This window comes from Thunnus thynnus, chromosome 17 (genome assembly GCF_963924715.1).
Source record: "Thunnus thynnus chromosome 17, fThuThy2.1, whole genome shotgun sequence".
In the NCBI taxonomy this organism is placed as follows: Eukaryota; Metazoa; Chordata; class Actinopteri; order Scombriformes; family Scombridae; genus Thunnus; species Thunnus thynnus.
This window is the reverse complement of record NC_089533.1, coordinates 26,246,859-26,263,462: the sequence shown is the minus strand read 5'-3', so window position 1 is coordinate 26,263,462 and position 16,604 is coordinate 26,246,859. Positions and strand designations below refer to the sequence as shown.

Sequence of the window (16,604 nt, the reverse complement as noted above, 5' to 3'; positions counted from 1 at the left end):
AACTTCCTGTTTCTAACTTCAACCATTGCACACTGGTATATTACATTTTACACAATTGTTTACTCTAAATCTCTCTAAAATATGCTACTTTTTTTCAGCCAAAGTAGCATAACATATTTTATCCTTGAAATGCATTACAGTGCAAACACTGTTATGTCCCATCAGTTATGATATAATGTGACCATTTACGACGTGAGATACAGCAGAATTATGACTGAAATAGCGTCAGATCTATCATACGAATGGCTTCACCAAACTTTTGTTTTTTATTTATATTGTTATTGTACTAATAAACTATTAAAACACACACACACTATCTGCCTCTGGCTGCAGATTTTTGCTGCAATGTTGCAGCTCCACTATATCCACAGAATAATTAGATTTTTTAGAGAAGCGTCTTTCTATTTGTTGAGCTGTTGTTGCTGTGCTTCACTGTGATTGGCTCAGCTGTTACAGAGCTATGAGACCAGTGATGTGACTGACTGACTGTGTATTTGTTAATCACCACACAATAAAATCAAACAGAGAGGAGAAAAAAGCCCATATTGATTACCTCTACCTAATTAATATGAAAAAACAAAGCAAAATCATAGTATATACAGTATGATATTGCATAAGAAAAAAAGATTATAATACAGATTACTTTTTTAAGTATGCTGTGTGGGACTTTAGAGGAAGGTGAAATTTTAACCAAATGAAAAGAAGAGCTCCATAAGTTAGAAGCCCTGCATCTGACTTGTAAGACATAAATAAGAATATAATAATAAAATAAGAATAAGACATGAAATGATCTGGAAGATCTCCCTCCCTGAATTGTATCTATCTAATATATAAAAGCATATATTTGGAAAACATGAATATATTGTAAGAAGCTGAGTTCCCGGAAATAAAGGAACTTATTTCTGGAGGAGCTGAAGTGGAATGTGCATGTTGCAGTTCTGCACATAAATAAACCAAAAAAGCAGGTGGAGACTCCCACACAGTCAGAGTGCCCAAAACCTAGAAATGATTTAAAAAGGGCCCCTGATTAGAATGCCTCCTGAACACCTCCCTGTGAGGGTACTGCAGCCACATCCAATTGGGAGACATTTTATGATAATTGTTAACAATGCACATAGAAAAGTGAAATTCTGAGATCCTGCCCTGTTGCAAAAAAAGTATTAATTTTGTTCCTCTACAGAGAGGGTAAGACTTCATTCACTTCCTGGCTTCAACACCCGACAGTGGTGGTGTTTGCTTTTTGATCTAAACCCAGCTGAACCAAATCGTCTGAGTGATTTAAACTCAACAAGATGAACTTAAATGAGCTTGATGAATTTCAGCCTCCATCTCTCCCACTCTTCCTCCACAGATGCACTCCCTGCGCCTCCTCAGCCAGAACGAGCCCTACAAAATCTTCATGAGTATGAGTGACAACACCCGGCCCACCCAGCCTCTGCTGCAGCGCTGCATCCGAACCAACATCAACTTCAGCAAGCAGGGCCGTGACTGCCCGAACAACCGTGCCCTCCGCCCACAGTACAGAGGTGAGGTGGAGGAGGGCAAGGAGGAGGGAGAGGTGGTGTTCCTGCATTAATAAATAGAATAAATCATCGGATATTCTTTTCTGCCGAAAAATATTTTCCTTTTTTTTTTTTCAAAATATTTTTTTGCACTTTCATCTTACTAATTAGGGCAGTTTTTACATGCTTGTGCCAAGAGTGGAGCTATTTTTAAATAAGTTTTGGCAAACCTCTCAAGCTCATGGACCCCATTCACTCTCTAATAATAAACAACCAGAAAAATGTCCATCAAACCCAGTGAAGATAACATTTTGAAAGTAGTTCAACTTATTTATACTAATTGCATTTTCAGGAACACTATAAGAATGGAGATAGATGGGAGGAGGCATGTTCAGACTGAAAACAGCACCTTGTTTTGTATATTGCTTCAGGTACTGGCGGTGAGACAATGAAGTATGATCAAAGAAGTCCAGTTTGAATAACAGATCCAGTAGAAACACTGGAAAGTTGGAGATAGTTCATCCTCTAATATGACAGTAGAAAGTACATGGAATGTGCACTTGCATGTATCTGATTGGCCAAAGCAGTGTGTTGCCGAATAATGTTGCAGTTGTGGCAATATTGATCCAGGTTTAACTTTTTTGCTTGGTGACTCTGAATTTCTCTGGTTCTGTTATCAGGAGCTCAGGTTTAGAAATACTGAGGCCACCCAGTGTAACCCCCCACATGAGTTCTTTGGATTAGCCAACAAACAGTTGTAAAAATTTCTTTTCCCACATTTTTGATATTCAAATATTCAACAGTTTAAATATATTTTTTGTGCAATTTTATTAGGGTGTGAATCTTTGGGAATCTCATGATTTTATTTGATTCTGATTCTTGGGTGTCAATTTAGAATCAACTCTCGATTCCAAACGTTTCTCAAATCAAACACGATTCTCAATTGAATTAATAGAAAAGGGGGCACTATTTTCACTCTCTTGCTCCAGTATACTGTGTGCTAAATCATTCACTGGTGTCATCAGTCCACTGAAATACAATATGAAACATAACTGGCAATTAAGATAAATGGCATGCAGCCTTTTTATTTTAAAAAGTTAACTGTATTAATTAATGAATTAATTAATTTGAAAGCATCTTACAGTCTCCTGCCTGTATGAGAATAACTAAATGAGCGGGAGGCGGAGTTCTCCGCTGTGTTGTTATTAACATCATGTCTGCAGCAGTGGAGAGCAACCTCTCTGTTGTACCGTTAGCTCTGGGGAAAGACATCGTTGTCCAACACACTGAGCAGGCACAGGGTTTCTGAGGTGAAACAGACTGAGCACCGAGTTATTTTCTTCACCTCAGAGTTGGTTTAAATTGTTTATTGGTCAGCAGGTCATGTTTGTTTCTGCTGGAGTTCGCTGCTCCACTCCGCTAATGTAACTGAATGACAGCATAGAAAGTTCACAATATACTTCATGTTTACAACCGCTGCCTTTTTTAAAAATGATTCGGGAAGTCGACAACAGTTCTAACTTTACTTTTAAATGTTATCAAACGAAGAGAAATGTCCTCCCCTCGTTCTCCCCTCATCCTTCGCACTCCCTCATGCTACAACGCTACATGTAAAGTAAACTTCCGGTCTGTGTGCCATAAATCTTTTCATCTGATTTTGCAGGGAATCTGACCCAGTGGCAGGCATTTAGAATAACTATATAGAAATCTTTTCACTGATGGTCTCATTTTCTTATGTAGGTCATACAGAGGCATCAGAGGCATCATGAGACTGTTTCATAACTAGTTAGAAACTCCTTGTAGTTGCTTTAACATTTACAAAATCGATTTTTGACATTTGTGAATCAATTCAGAATTGTTGGAGATAAAAATCGAGATTTTTTTCTCCCACCCCTAAGTTTTATCTCTCTACACAATTTAAAAACTACAGTGATGAAATGCAGGAAATGCAGTTATACTTTACATATCACGTTGCTTTTCTCTGCCGCCAGAAGAAACAGGGTGTGTGTTCATTATAAAAGTGAAAGCATTCCCATTAAATGTGGTAATTAGAGGCGGGATAAAGTGATGTTAGGATGACGTGATGTATTGCGCTACTGTACAATATTTAAGGCAGCTCTGTGTGTCTGCGTTTCGCATTTTTATAATCTATACCTTACATGAAGTCAGAGCAAACAGCATCAGCTTGTATCTGTGTAAAATATATTGGCGCATTTAGACTCTTAGCAGCAGCAGGAAGAGATATTAATGTGAAATCCTTTAAGGTCTGAACCTGCGATAGGTTTAGATAAGTTGTGAGCAATTGAAGGAAGTCAGTGGAAGTACAGAAATGCAGCTGATCATTGAAGCTGCCTGGAGCGGGGAAGGAAGATTGACTGAGCACAGCTCTTTGTCAGCAGTGTCTTGTGAGTGTGAGAATAGAGAATGAAACAGAGAGGAAGATCTCCTGGGAGCAAAAGAAGGGTGAGACACATATGAAAATAAAAAATATATATATATGCGTGGGAGTGCATTGTCTGTAAAAGCGGTAGTGTGTAGGTGAGCTAGTTGGCGTAAAAGAGAACACTGGTACATGAGCGAGGCAGTGTATGTCTGCACACACACACACACACACACACACACACAACAATCATGGAAGTGTTGCGCAGAGAGTGTAGGAGTCCTTGTATCCTTCAGGAAAAAAATACACTCGACTGCCTCTTCTGTGTACTCCGAATATCTTTGTTATTGATCCGGTTGAGCCCAGCGTGCTCTCCACAACATCAAATGGATTTTGCGGCCTCTGCTTCCCTTTGATTGTGGCTTGTTATAATACGGAACCGCAACAGGAATTTCTGTATTCAAGGTCAAAGAGCAGAGAGAACACAGAGTCGAAGAGGTGTCTGTAACCACTCTGAGCAATCGGACTTTATGAAAGGAGGAGAAAGATACGGGCAGGAAGACAAACAGTAGAGAAGGAGAACAAACATATTCTGTACACTCCAGAGGACTTTTGCAGAAATAACATGTAGACCTAATTAAAGCTGAGCTGGACAAGTCTTTGATGTAAAAATACTCAGTTGTATCATAGATTCTTGCAACATCATACCCATTCTAAGTAGGATTTTTTAAAACTTTATTTGCCCATAAAATCAGGTATGGTTAGTCATAACAAATTCATAAGCCAAGAATTCATATTCTTTATTTAAAAGTACCCTGTGGAGTTTCTGATCACTAATGGTGCCGTGGAGCAATGTTTTTATTAGTGTTTGTATCTCATGCGTGAAGACAGGCGATGCAATATATACACCTACCGTCTGTTAGTCCACTGGTTGACAGTTTGTGGTGAAACATGTCAAGAAACATAGCAGTGTGCCAGCAAAAGGCAGAGAAAAAGACTAGCAAACATGTAAACAATACAGCTCTCAAAATAGACTCTCCCCCAAACACAAACATGAAAACGCTCCACAACAAGAAAACTGAACTCGCAACAAAAGTTCTACAACAGTGTAACCTGTTCCAGCCAATAAATGGACATCACAAAGTTCAGAGGAGTCTGCAGTTTATTACCGTCACAATCCATATTTTGTAAAGTCTCTCAAACTGTCTAAAAACTGTCGTTTAGTGTCATTTTTTCCAGCTTTAGTAACTGGCTGTGCAGGGTAGAATTGCACATCTCCTGTTTTAGATTGGCTATCACTCTGGTCTCAAACATTTTTCCTGAGACCATCTGCATCGTGAATACTGCAAAGACTGAAATAAACTATGTAGAAGTCCTGAGCTGTAAAGTTTAGAACACTGCTTTCTCCATGGTAGTGATGAAGGCAGATGATCAAGAACTGAGATAACATTAATATACAGCCAAAGTATGAAAATGGAAGCACTGTCTCAAGCACTCTGACTGGCATGACTATGGCTCTTAAATAGTACGGTTAAGGGGAGAGGGAGGGAAAATGCAGAGAGACAGAATGCAGAGAGCACTCGCCGGCAATGAGGGGATCCCTGTGGGAAATAAATGAATGGATTTCTCTGCTTGCAAGAGTTATTTTCAATATCTTTATCTCTTTCACAGGTTTATTCACCGTGAATATCTTCTCATCTGTCTTTCGGTTTTGTTCTTCTCTTACTCATACCCATTGATTTCCACTATTTATTTCAAGTCCCTCTTGTTCTGTCTTGTTTTCTGAGTTTCATACATTGTTAGCAGCAGGGTCTTCTGGTAAGCTGGCCAGCTGACCGACTACACTGTTTTGTACCAGCATGGAAAAAAATACATACTCAAAAGTCTGTACTCATGATCTTAAAACTATGGAACAATTCTCTGTCATTTTGACACTACTCTGAATCTATGGTCTCATCTTGGATTAGCTGATTTGGCATCAGCTGTTGAGTCATGCTTCACCATCATTGGCTCATTCACAACTGACTAGTAATGCCTAGTCCTATTCATGCAGGTTTCATGTTGGCCATTATAACCTGATACTGATCAGTCAGTGGGTCTTTTGAATCTGTCTGCCTGTCCCTCTAACATTTCAGTCATAGGGCAGGTTATTATTAACAACTACCATGATTACCATGATAATTGTAAAGGGCATTCATATTGGATGAATCTTAGTGACTTTGGTGACCCCATGATCTTTATAGTACCACCATGTATCCTCCGTCTTGGTCAACAACATTGGTCCCCAGGGGAGTGCAAAATTTCAATTTATGCACAAGGAATATTAAGATTGAGTAAAAAATTGATGAGCACCCTCATGCTGCTCAGAGGAAGAACCTATTTGATTTTAATGACTGCATGGCCCAATTAGTGTACATTTACTTTCCACTTTAAGCCCTACACTCGGCTCTAGGAAGAGCAAAATTGTCACTGTATGACCTTTTTCCTGTCCAACAGTTGTATTGTGTAATGTGTCCTGGAGTTCCTGGGTCTGTGTCCCAAACTCACTACATACTAATTCTCTACAGCATGTACTACATACTAATCGTTACAATATACCATTGTAGCAGTTAGAATATAAAAAATCAACATACTTTACTGTTTAATACTAGCAGGAAATTACATAATACAGGCAACATTGGTCATCCATCAAACTGTGACTTTAGAATGTAAGTTTTCGCTTTTGAATGTGTGAATGTGATATTTCCATCATTTGAGGCTTGACTGGTGCTCTTTTAATTACGTCATCTTGTTGCGCCCTGTACTTCTACAATGGTTCAATGGCACCTGACTTGGAAATTCGTGCCACCAGTCGTTTATCTTGATGACCGAACTCTTAATATTCTCATAACAGCAGTGGATGGAAACACACATTCATTAAAATTTTCTTTTTCCTATTTTCTGGAAATTCGGTTAAAACTGGGGCTACACATTTGGATGGCAACCAGCTACTGCCAATTAAATGTCACAAGAAACATCAAGAGAAAATAAAATGTCCCTGAGATTTAATACTTTTTAAAACATTTTGTTTGTTTTCCAAGATCTTTCTCAAAGCTCTAAGGAGCCCGGGAGGATCCATGGAGAAAAAAATAACTTTTTGTGCTCTAAATTTAATAATTTGTTGACTCAATTTAATAACTTGTGCTTTTGATTCAACCAAATTTGCCGTCATGCCATTCTCTCTGTACTGTGTCGAGGGATAATAGTGTCCATCAACATGGCACTTGATCTTATTTAGTATGCATGCTGACAGTTTGAGTATACATAATTTCATCAATGTTCTATTTTAGATGCACTGTATACTCATAACCTGCTAAGAATGAATAAATAGTTTGGAATTGGGACACCATTTTAGTGTTTTTTCTCCACTTTGGCTCATTTTCTTCTTCTAACCCTCTCAGGCACACATTCTGTTTCTCGCTTTGTCTTTCTCTCCACAAGGTCTGAAACCTGAGGCACCTCTTTGTTCTTTTTTATTCCGTACTGCTTATCCTTTCTGTACTAATTATCCTTTCCTCCTTCTCTTCTCTTCTCTTCTCTTCTCTTCTCTTCTCTTCTCTTCTCTTCTCTTCTCTTCTCTTCTCCTCTCCTCTCTTCTCTTCCTCAGTGAATCAGTGGCTCCTAAAGTAGAAGATAAAAAGACGTCAAACTGCAGCTCCAGGAGAGGAGAGGCGAGGCAGGATTCATTCGCGTCTATTTCACAGAACTGAGCTGAGCTGAACAAACTGGAGATGAACTGAGTCTGCTGATTGACTTGAACTGAATCGAAAGCGAAAGAGCTGCACTTCACCAAATACAGCTTAACTAAACTGATCTCAGCTAAACTCAGCTGACCGAACTCAAAACTATCGGCTGTGCTGGCCTCCTACACATCCGCAATCTAAACACAACTCGTGCAGCACATTGTGGGTACAGATCAGACTGTGTGAAATAGACCATAAGGACTCTCCTGTCACTGTACTGTGTTTTTATTTATTGTGTTAACTCACAAAGACTGGACATATAAGGACTCTTAATCATTTTCTTTAACTGGTTTTCAGAGGGATGGATGTTACCTAAAGACTGTGAGTGTGCTGTTCAGCAGTGATCTTCCTTTGTCCAAATTGAAATCCTGGCTGCAGAAGTCAATTAAGAAAAATACTATCCATTGACTGGAGGAATTATTAAATTTCCATTGATGGTCTGAACCCCTGGCAACAAAGAAACACTCAGCTGTGGTATGATGTGAGACATAAAAATCTTAAGGTTCTGATACCAATTAGTAACTGAAGGAGGTAATTTTCAAAGAAGGTGTGAATTTCAGGGGACATAGCTAAAGGGAGAAGTCTGACATTATACAGACCTGAACAGATGGAGCCACTGGAGATCATAAAGAGATAGGTCACTCATTTTGCATGATTTTACAAAAGCTCACTTAAGTATTGAAAAAGCAGCGACAGAATTCACCTTGCATCAGGTCAGCAACATAAATGGCAGACCTTCCCGCTGCAACTTGAAGAGCTAACAGATACACCAAAAATGAGAATTGATTATACTAAAGGCCTAATTCTACAAAACCAACCATGACCATATTGACCGTTTGCTAACCCCATCCTCCGAACAGTGATTGTCCAATCATAGCTTAGCAACCATAACTAGGATTGGATTCTCTCCACATGTTGAAGCACTGTGCGTGGAGTAATACTCAATATCTAAAGAGTTTGAGAGGTGGGGGGTCTTTTTCTTTTTCTTGGCTTGGGTAAGTGTACACTTCAGCACCTCCAGCCAAACTTGCATTATATAGTGTTACAAGGTTTTAAGTGTTATGGCGCTACCGTCAGCTTAAGTAGCCAGCTAGCTATGGCTGATAAAACCTGCAGCAACAGTTGTCATTTCAGCCGACAAAATCACCGGTTAGAAACGAGAAGCAGCTTTTGTTTACATCAGTGCCAAATCAAAGAACCATTGTTCCAAAAATTGCTGCAAATTTAGATTTTGATAATCTTTTACTGTTATTATTGTAAACTGCATATGTGCTGTGCTTGACAGGTGTAGCAACAGTAACTATGGGGGGCTTAGTGAACGGTCAGTTGACATTAAATGGTGAGTCAGATTTAACCGGACGAAGTAAGTTTCTCAATAACCTGATGTTAATGTCAGTAACAACAGACAATATGCTACAGTATAATTCAAGAGTCTCTTTTCAAAATAAGATTTGCATTACTTAAAATCATGGTCATAATTAAAAGTACAATTGCTGAAAGGAAATATCAGTATTATTGATCATGATATTATTATAGTAACAAATGTCCTTCAAATTGTACTCAAATCAATCATGCAATATTAAGACATAAAAATCAGTTTCTCCCAGACACAGAATATGTGGGCCTCTGGTCAGGTCTCAGTTAGGGACTGAGTGGACCTGTGAAGACCTCTAGTCCACAATGAGCATGTGGAATTTCAAAACTCTTAAGTTGAGAAAAGGGTGACCTTCAGTGTGCATATTATGGATGGACATCATGGATCATTAGCTTGTCTGATTGTTTTTTTCAATTTGCTGTGATGTTGTATCTCATGAAGGGAACAAAGCTGGTTCTTTTTCTTTGATTTTCAAAATGTAACTGTAATAAATAGATGGAACTGAAATGTGGGTGGAGATCAATGTGATCACACGTAGCTCAGCAGAGAAATGCACTACTATACCACCAACTATAAATGTTCATTTCTTTTGGGGTTGTCTGAAATAAAATTCAAGGTATACTTTGAACTTGGATTGAGCTGAATTTCAGCCGAAATTCATGTGTTTTTGGACAAAATAAAAGTTGTCATTGTATGTATAACAATTGAAAAAGGACCTTGTGAATTTAACCCAGGCACTAAAACCTTCGGCCAACCTCAACAAAAATGATCTAACCACAAACAACAAACAATTTTTATGCGTAATCTACTTTTTATAGTCTGTCACACTAACTGCCCATTCCTCACCTCCGTTCAAGGCTAACTACTCAAAGCTATATTAACCACTACTCTACTATATTAATCTCTGACAGAACAGAGACGGTCGAGTTGCGTCAAGAGTGCGTGGAATAAAAAAGACAATACCTCTGGTTCTGCTCCATCGTGAGCCTGACAGTCTTATAGAGTGCAATGTTAAATCAGTGGAGTACTCGTTTAATAAACCCATTGCTACTTAACTATACAAATGAAGCTTAGCGAAAGTTCAGTCAGGAAGACTTTCTTTTGCATGCCAGATGTAGTTCTATTGCTCTGTCATACTCATCTTTCACGCATGCTCACTCTATTTCCCAGCTGTTAATACCCGGGGTTGTAGTTTGAGTTTCATTTGTCACCAGCTGATCACTTCTATCCAATACCACAGCGACACACTTTCATTGTTAGCCTATTATCTGGTTGCTGTCTTTTTAGATATGTCTCTCTCTCTCTCCGCATCAGTCTGGCATGCAGCTGTTATGCATGTCCCCCTACCTCTCCATCTCCACCCAGTCTCCGCAGGATCATCAGTCCCATGACTTCATTGGCTATCAGTCTCATACAAAGTCATCAGCCGTCACCACCAGTGTCTGGACTCCACGGCGGGATCTATCTTACGGCTACTCCAGGGATGATGTCCTCGTGGAGTCCAAGTGCCAAAGACTTATGACTATCATTTCTATTTGTATAATAAACATTATCTTTTCTCCATTCACTTGTCTCTCCAGATCGAACTGATACTAAGAGGAATCTGCAGGCAGACACTCTTTTGGGTGCGCATGTTTTCACATCATTAATTGAATGGCTGAATGCATCTTATTTTGTGACCTCCCAGTTTATTCTCTCATCACACTAACAAAGAATCATTTATACTACATGTCATCATATGATCAAAACTGGGATGATGCATCCTCAATTCAACTCACATACTAGTTAGTCAGTTAAACCAAAAATAAAATGATGATCTACACACTGAAATGAAAATGAAAGTAAATATGTCCCAAGCAGATCCACAGGATTGACACTGGGGCCAATGCAGACATTTTTTGATCAAAATGTATCTGCTATAAAGCCAGCCAGTTTGCTACTATAATGACAGCTGTCAAAAATACCCAACTGCACTCTGTTAAAACACTGACTGCTCAAAGTTGTGAGTGAGTGACCCATGGAACCACAACATATAACCAGCAGCCAGCAGTTTCAATTAGTCCAAATGATAAAACAGTGGCAGTGAGCAAAGCCAGCAGAGCTACTTTGGGATTAAAAAAAAACATTCAGTCATTATGCAAAGCCCTTATTTCAGTGACACTTTGGAGGTGAGCCACACCTCCACAGTGCTGCTAAATATTAAATATAACATTAATATTAAATATTAGATAATAAAACATCAGGACATCCATAAGTAAAAGTCAGATACTGATAATCCCTGCACCTCAGTGCAGGAATGACAGAGAAGGTCTGGGATGTCAAGGAGTCACAGACACACACTGACAGACTATTTGTTTTTGATGAGGAAACAGACCACAGGTTGAGTAAAGCTGAATAAATTTGAATTGAATTAAAATATCAAATTATTATAATCTAAATATTGATTATTGAAATGAAAAGATCAATCACCCTCATTGACACCAGTGGATGTCAGTCCTGGGGCACCGAAAGGTCCAGAAGTGGTTCTGGATTGGTAGCTGGGTGTACAGTTTCAAGGGCCCAAAGGGTATGAAAACTCACACAAGTGAAAAATGAAAAAGCAATCGAAAATTTCTGACTGCAAGACTGCTGCTCTTAGCTCAAGGCCACATGTGCCCCTATATATCAGGCGGCACCAAGTTTTGTCTGGGTTACATAATGTTCTATTATACCAGGTGAGAGCCGTTGCCCTGGAAGGCCACCTATATAAACCCAAAGGAAAATCCACATTATGTAACTGATCGTTCCATACTCAGATGGAACTGGCTGAGTCACACTCCCTGCTGTTACAAAACAATAGCTTTATCTTAATATACATCAGTATATCATTTGAATAACATTGATAGCATTATATAATGTAACATAATTGTAAACAGTTGCTGGTTCTACTTTATATAATTTAACAGGAAATGTGCAGGATAAACAGTGCAGTACTGTACAGCAATGAAACTGGGGCATTTGTTAGGCTGCAGATGCTCTCCTTCCTCTGCTGTAGAGAAATGTTGATCGGCTGTCAGGTTTTCCTGGTTCATACTGCCAGTAAAGTAAATAATATATCCAAGTTCAGCTTACATGTTTGGCTGGAGACATTTCACTGCATGTGATGGCTGTATACCAACGCTTGTCAGGGAAGATGATGTAACACAACACACCATCATCTTTGCTGTAGTTCTAGGATGACATATCAATAGAAAAGTTAAAGAAAAGCCCTTTTCACTATCCCGTATACTTTTCACAATGAATGTAAAAAAGAGTCATATAGCAATATTTTTTTTTTTGCAAGATTTCAATTCTATTATCATGTTAAAGATACTAAAGAATGGAGGTTAGAATAGAGAAAGTGAGGATTCTTATGGCAGATCATATTTATATCTTACTATTATTCAATTGAAGCTGTAGACTACTTTTACACTATAATTAGCCATTTCAATATTCATCACAGTACAAGTTAACAGAGACAGAGGACAGTATCATATAGGAAGTTGTAAAGGGTAAATAGGAAGCTTTAGATGTGATTATGTTTCTATTATAAATTCTCAAAATAATTACATAATTAAAGGAGCACTTACTTAAAGGTATATTGAAAGGCATCCTGTGGACCTTTTGACCACTAGTAGAGCAGTGTTTTTATGAGTGAGTGTACAAGAGAACTCCGACGGGGCACCTTTAAATTTGACTGCGATGATGTCATCAGGTGTATCTCAGCTGAGCTTGGAGTCTGTGTTAACTGCTGGGAGCATGGAGTTTGAAAGACATAGGCAGGGAGGGTCAAATGAAAATATGCTATTGGTTGCATTATAGGAAATATAAGATCCAGCTTTTTGGAGCTTGAGTCATACCAGGGACTAAGAGTCATGATATCTCAACTGAACTGCTGCGTCTCACATGCTTGCAGCGTCCACACAGGCAGCATGTCTGCGGTGGCGCTTCTGCTGCGCTGCTAGTGGCAGCCCTATCTTTCTATCATTTTCCCTGTCTAATTCTGCTGAGAACCACACGCGTCACGCAGAGAAAATAGGCGAGACCTCGAATCATTAGATGGCGCGACGCAGCAGCCATGCGTGAGACACGTTTGAGAGTTAGATCTGTTTCTCACAAGTCCCCCAACTTTGTGGAAGTGCAATACTAAACCACTAAAATCCATTCATATATGATAGTGATATAAAAATAGTATTAAGGACACAAAGTAAAAAATTCCACCTAAAACCAAACATCCGGGTGCACAGCATGCCTGCATAGCTTTATGTAACCCAATAAAATGAAAATAACCAAAAACAATGGCAAAGCAAGCAGGCTGGAGACTGACTGTCCATGGTTGTCTATGTTGACATGTGTAGTGTCAGTGAATGCTGGAACTGGTTCCAACCCTCTGTGATCCTGAAAAATAAAATAAAATGCAGAAGTCTGGAGCCAAACAAAGGTCCACTCTCAGCTGTACACCTCCTAAAGAAGCTACACTGTATTTGACCCAGATCCTCAGTTAAAGAGTGGTGGGGTTCTGTTTTTTTTTTTACACGGACACAGCAAGCGACGTGATTTGTCTGCAAATTCAACTCACAAGGCGTTCCTTATCAAATATTTATCCTCATTTTGGATTCAGAGCTGTAACTGTGAAGAGGAGTCTGTGTGTGTGTGTGTGTGTGTGTGTGCATATCCATCCATTCAGCTCTCGGTTGGGCTGTATTTTGTCAGATTAAAGAGGGTCTGATGCTGTGTGTTAAGCAGCCTGCTGTCTGGTTTGGTTTCGGTGTCTATCACAATAGTAACCATGGGAATATCACACTCTGCTCTGCCCTCAGGTTAGAAGCATGCTGCCTCTCTGGTTAGTTCACTTGCTCTCTGTCTCTCTATCACTCTCTCTGGCACTCACTCACACTTTCTGTAGTTTCTCTTTCTTCCCCTGCATCTCTTTCACACTTTGTTTCCTTCTGATGCATTACTGTACAGAAAATGATGAGAGATAATGTAGATTGGTCTAGTTAGTTGGTCTGTTTGTCTACACAATATGGCCAAAGTATGCAGATACCTTTGCTGGCTATGAGGCTGTTTTTTATGGTCTTTGGCAAGATGCCATCATTCCTAATGCTAGAGGATATAGAGATATTTCAGACAATAATCTGATTCCAACTTTGTGGAAATAGTTTGGGGAAAGTCCTTTCCTGTTTTTCTGTGTGTGTGTGTAGGAAGGTGTAGGTGTGGGACTCGCAAAAAAGTGGCACTGATACAGATTTTCTTTTACAACACGTATTGAAAACACATAATTTTAAACATTGGTTTTCACGAAATTAATGGAAGTGCCCCACCTGCAGCAGGAAGTCAACAAAATGGGGATCCCAACCAGCGCTCACCCTGCTGACCAGCTCACCAGAGCCAGGTGTCTTCCTCGAGACAGGTCTGCTGCCCCAAAGGATCACACCAGCAGTTTGACTTTCTCTTTCTTCTCCATACCGTGAAAGCAATCCCCTGCTTGAATCTCTCAAACAAACAATAAATGATAAGGAAGCAAAACACACATGGCAGATATTTGAATACTGCCAGTGTATTGAAACACACTTCCTTGCAGTGCCCAGCTTAACTCATGTGCTGCGTTAGTAATTGCTGTGTTCTCCGTGTTGTGAACAAGCTGTTGCATTCCATCCCCTCGGAGAATACCTGGAACTTGGATTTAGTTCCACCTCCTGAGCATTGCCAAAATGTAGGTGTTGGTTGTCTGTGAAGATTCTCAGTCACCCAGGTCATAATCATATCCAAAAGGGGTAAGTCAAGGTCAACTGGACTTGTTTTAGATTATGAAAGACATTCAGCCTCTCAAGGCTTCTTCAGAACCGAAGAACCCTTTTGGATGAGATGTGGAACATCTTCATTCTCGTGCATGCTGTAACATATTCTCACTGAGGGGTGCTGACTATAAATGTGCATGCGTTTACACACTTTCCTTCCATCCATTTTTAACGAATATTTGTTTCATATAAATATTTTAAAAATTATTTGTATTCAGGAAGAAAAAAAAAAACATGTCAAATACCAGCGCACAGGTTGGTCACATTGCTATCTCAGTCTCTCTCCTCTGCTCTGCTGTTGCGTCTATCAGCAGGTCTCAACAAGGGGAGTCACATCCACCTGCTGAATGACGCACATTTCCTTATTTGGACATCACTCCCAGAGTCGGGGGTGTTCCCCAGAGATAAAGCTGACACATGCAAAGTTCTCCCAAGGGACTCTCCATAACATGTTGTTTTCCTTCTCCTTTCTACAAAGTTAAGTTGTAAAAATAGGCAATAAATGAAAAATGCAAAGCGAGAGTCACCTTTGAAGTTCTTTCCTACATGTTACACAGTGTGTTGTCGCTGTGTTATGGATGTATAAATAGGTAGAGGTCTGTCTGTAATGAGGCGATGAGTAAAGTTTTAGCTCAGTAGTCAGTACAGTTGTCTATGATCTGGGAGACTCCAGTTCGAGACCCGGTGTGGGGACCTCCTTCGTAAGGTAGTTTATTCATGAACACTAATTGTAACACTTAAGTTTTCTGAAATTAAAAGCGTAATAAAAACTAACACAGGATTTTTAAGAGTCTCTCCACTTTTATTCAAATACAAATACAAATAATCTTGCTGCCTCAACAAATACAGATACAAATACAAATACTGGGCCTTCTGCACATCCCTAGTGCATAGACACTGTACATACATATATTTAGCTCTTTGTCAGTTTTCTTCCTCAGTTTATAAAATTTAGTTCAATAGTTTTTACCATTACTTTCTTTATCACTAAACAACTACAAGGTCCATTCATCTATTGTTTATGGATTTTTGAAGGTTTTTACGGTTTGCTACCATCCACAAATAAATACAATGATCATTCATAGTCAAAAGTAATAACAAGCATACATCAATAATGAACAATACCAAACTATCTTTAATTGAAGATGTCAAAGGTGGCCTTTCATTCCACTGTGTTCTGTACAAAGGTTTTCATCAAAGGCTCGATTTCTAACCCGTCCAAAATGTCATGATGGATGTGCAGCAAAGCCATGTGTGTCAGTCTTTTTTGTGTCATGATGGTCCTTAACCATGTTTTTAGTCGCGGAAGTGTGGAGAGTGACCTCTCAGAGGAGGCGACCAACACAAGCAGAGAAAGTTCCATAACTTTTTCAGCTCTCTCAGAAGTTCCTGTGTTTGTGGATAAAGTCCCCTATACCGTACTCCTGCCAAATCTCTGTTAACTGACACCGACCCTTACACTTTGACCTCAGATCGGAGGGTGCTGCAGCACTCTCAGAACCCCCTTCCTGCACCTATGTTCACGCTGGAGACATCATTGAGATGTTTTGGCCTTTCCAGTTAGTGGCTTGTAGGTAGTGTACAGAGGGTTTATCAGAGCTTTATTGGCCAATGAGAGTGGTGAGAGTAAACTGAAACAGTAAATTTGTGGGCTGTAAAACCAAGACAATGAGCTGAAAGACCCTAAAACACTCCATAGAGCTGAGGGGAAGTGCAGGGTTGGGTGATAATTATCATCCAACCCTG

The 16,604-nt window shown here is 39.4% G+C and overlaps 1 protein-coding gene across 2 annotated transcripts in view; it reads left to right on the top strand.

Annotated features, from left to right (window-relative positions):
- Positions 1 to 10,596, top strand: part of LOC137168131 (carbonic anhydrase-related protein 10-like) — a 95,837-nt gene extending 85,241 nt beyond the window's left edge. Inside the window, exons 8-9 of one of the 2 annotated variants that reach the window (XM_067570622.1) lie at positions 1,352 to 1,526; positions 7,529 to 10,596. In XM_067570622.1, coding sequence (XP_067426723.1) covers positions 1,352 to 1,526; positions 7,529 to 7,551 — 198 coding nt within the window. In that variant the 3' untranslated portion in view covers positions 7,552 to 10,596. The other variant, XM_067570621.1, reaches the window with a different exon arrangement.
- Positions 10,597 to 16,604: the final 6,008 nt, after the last annotated feature.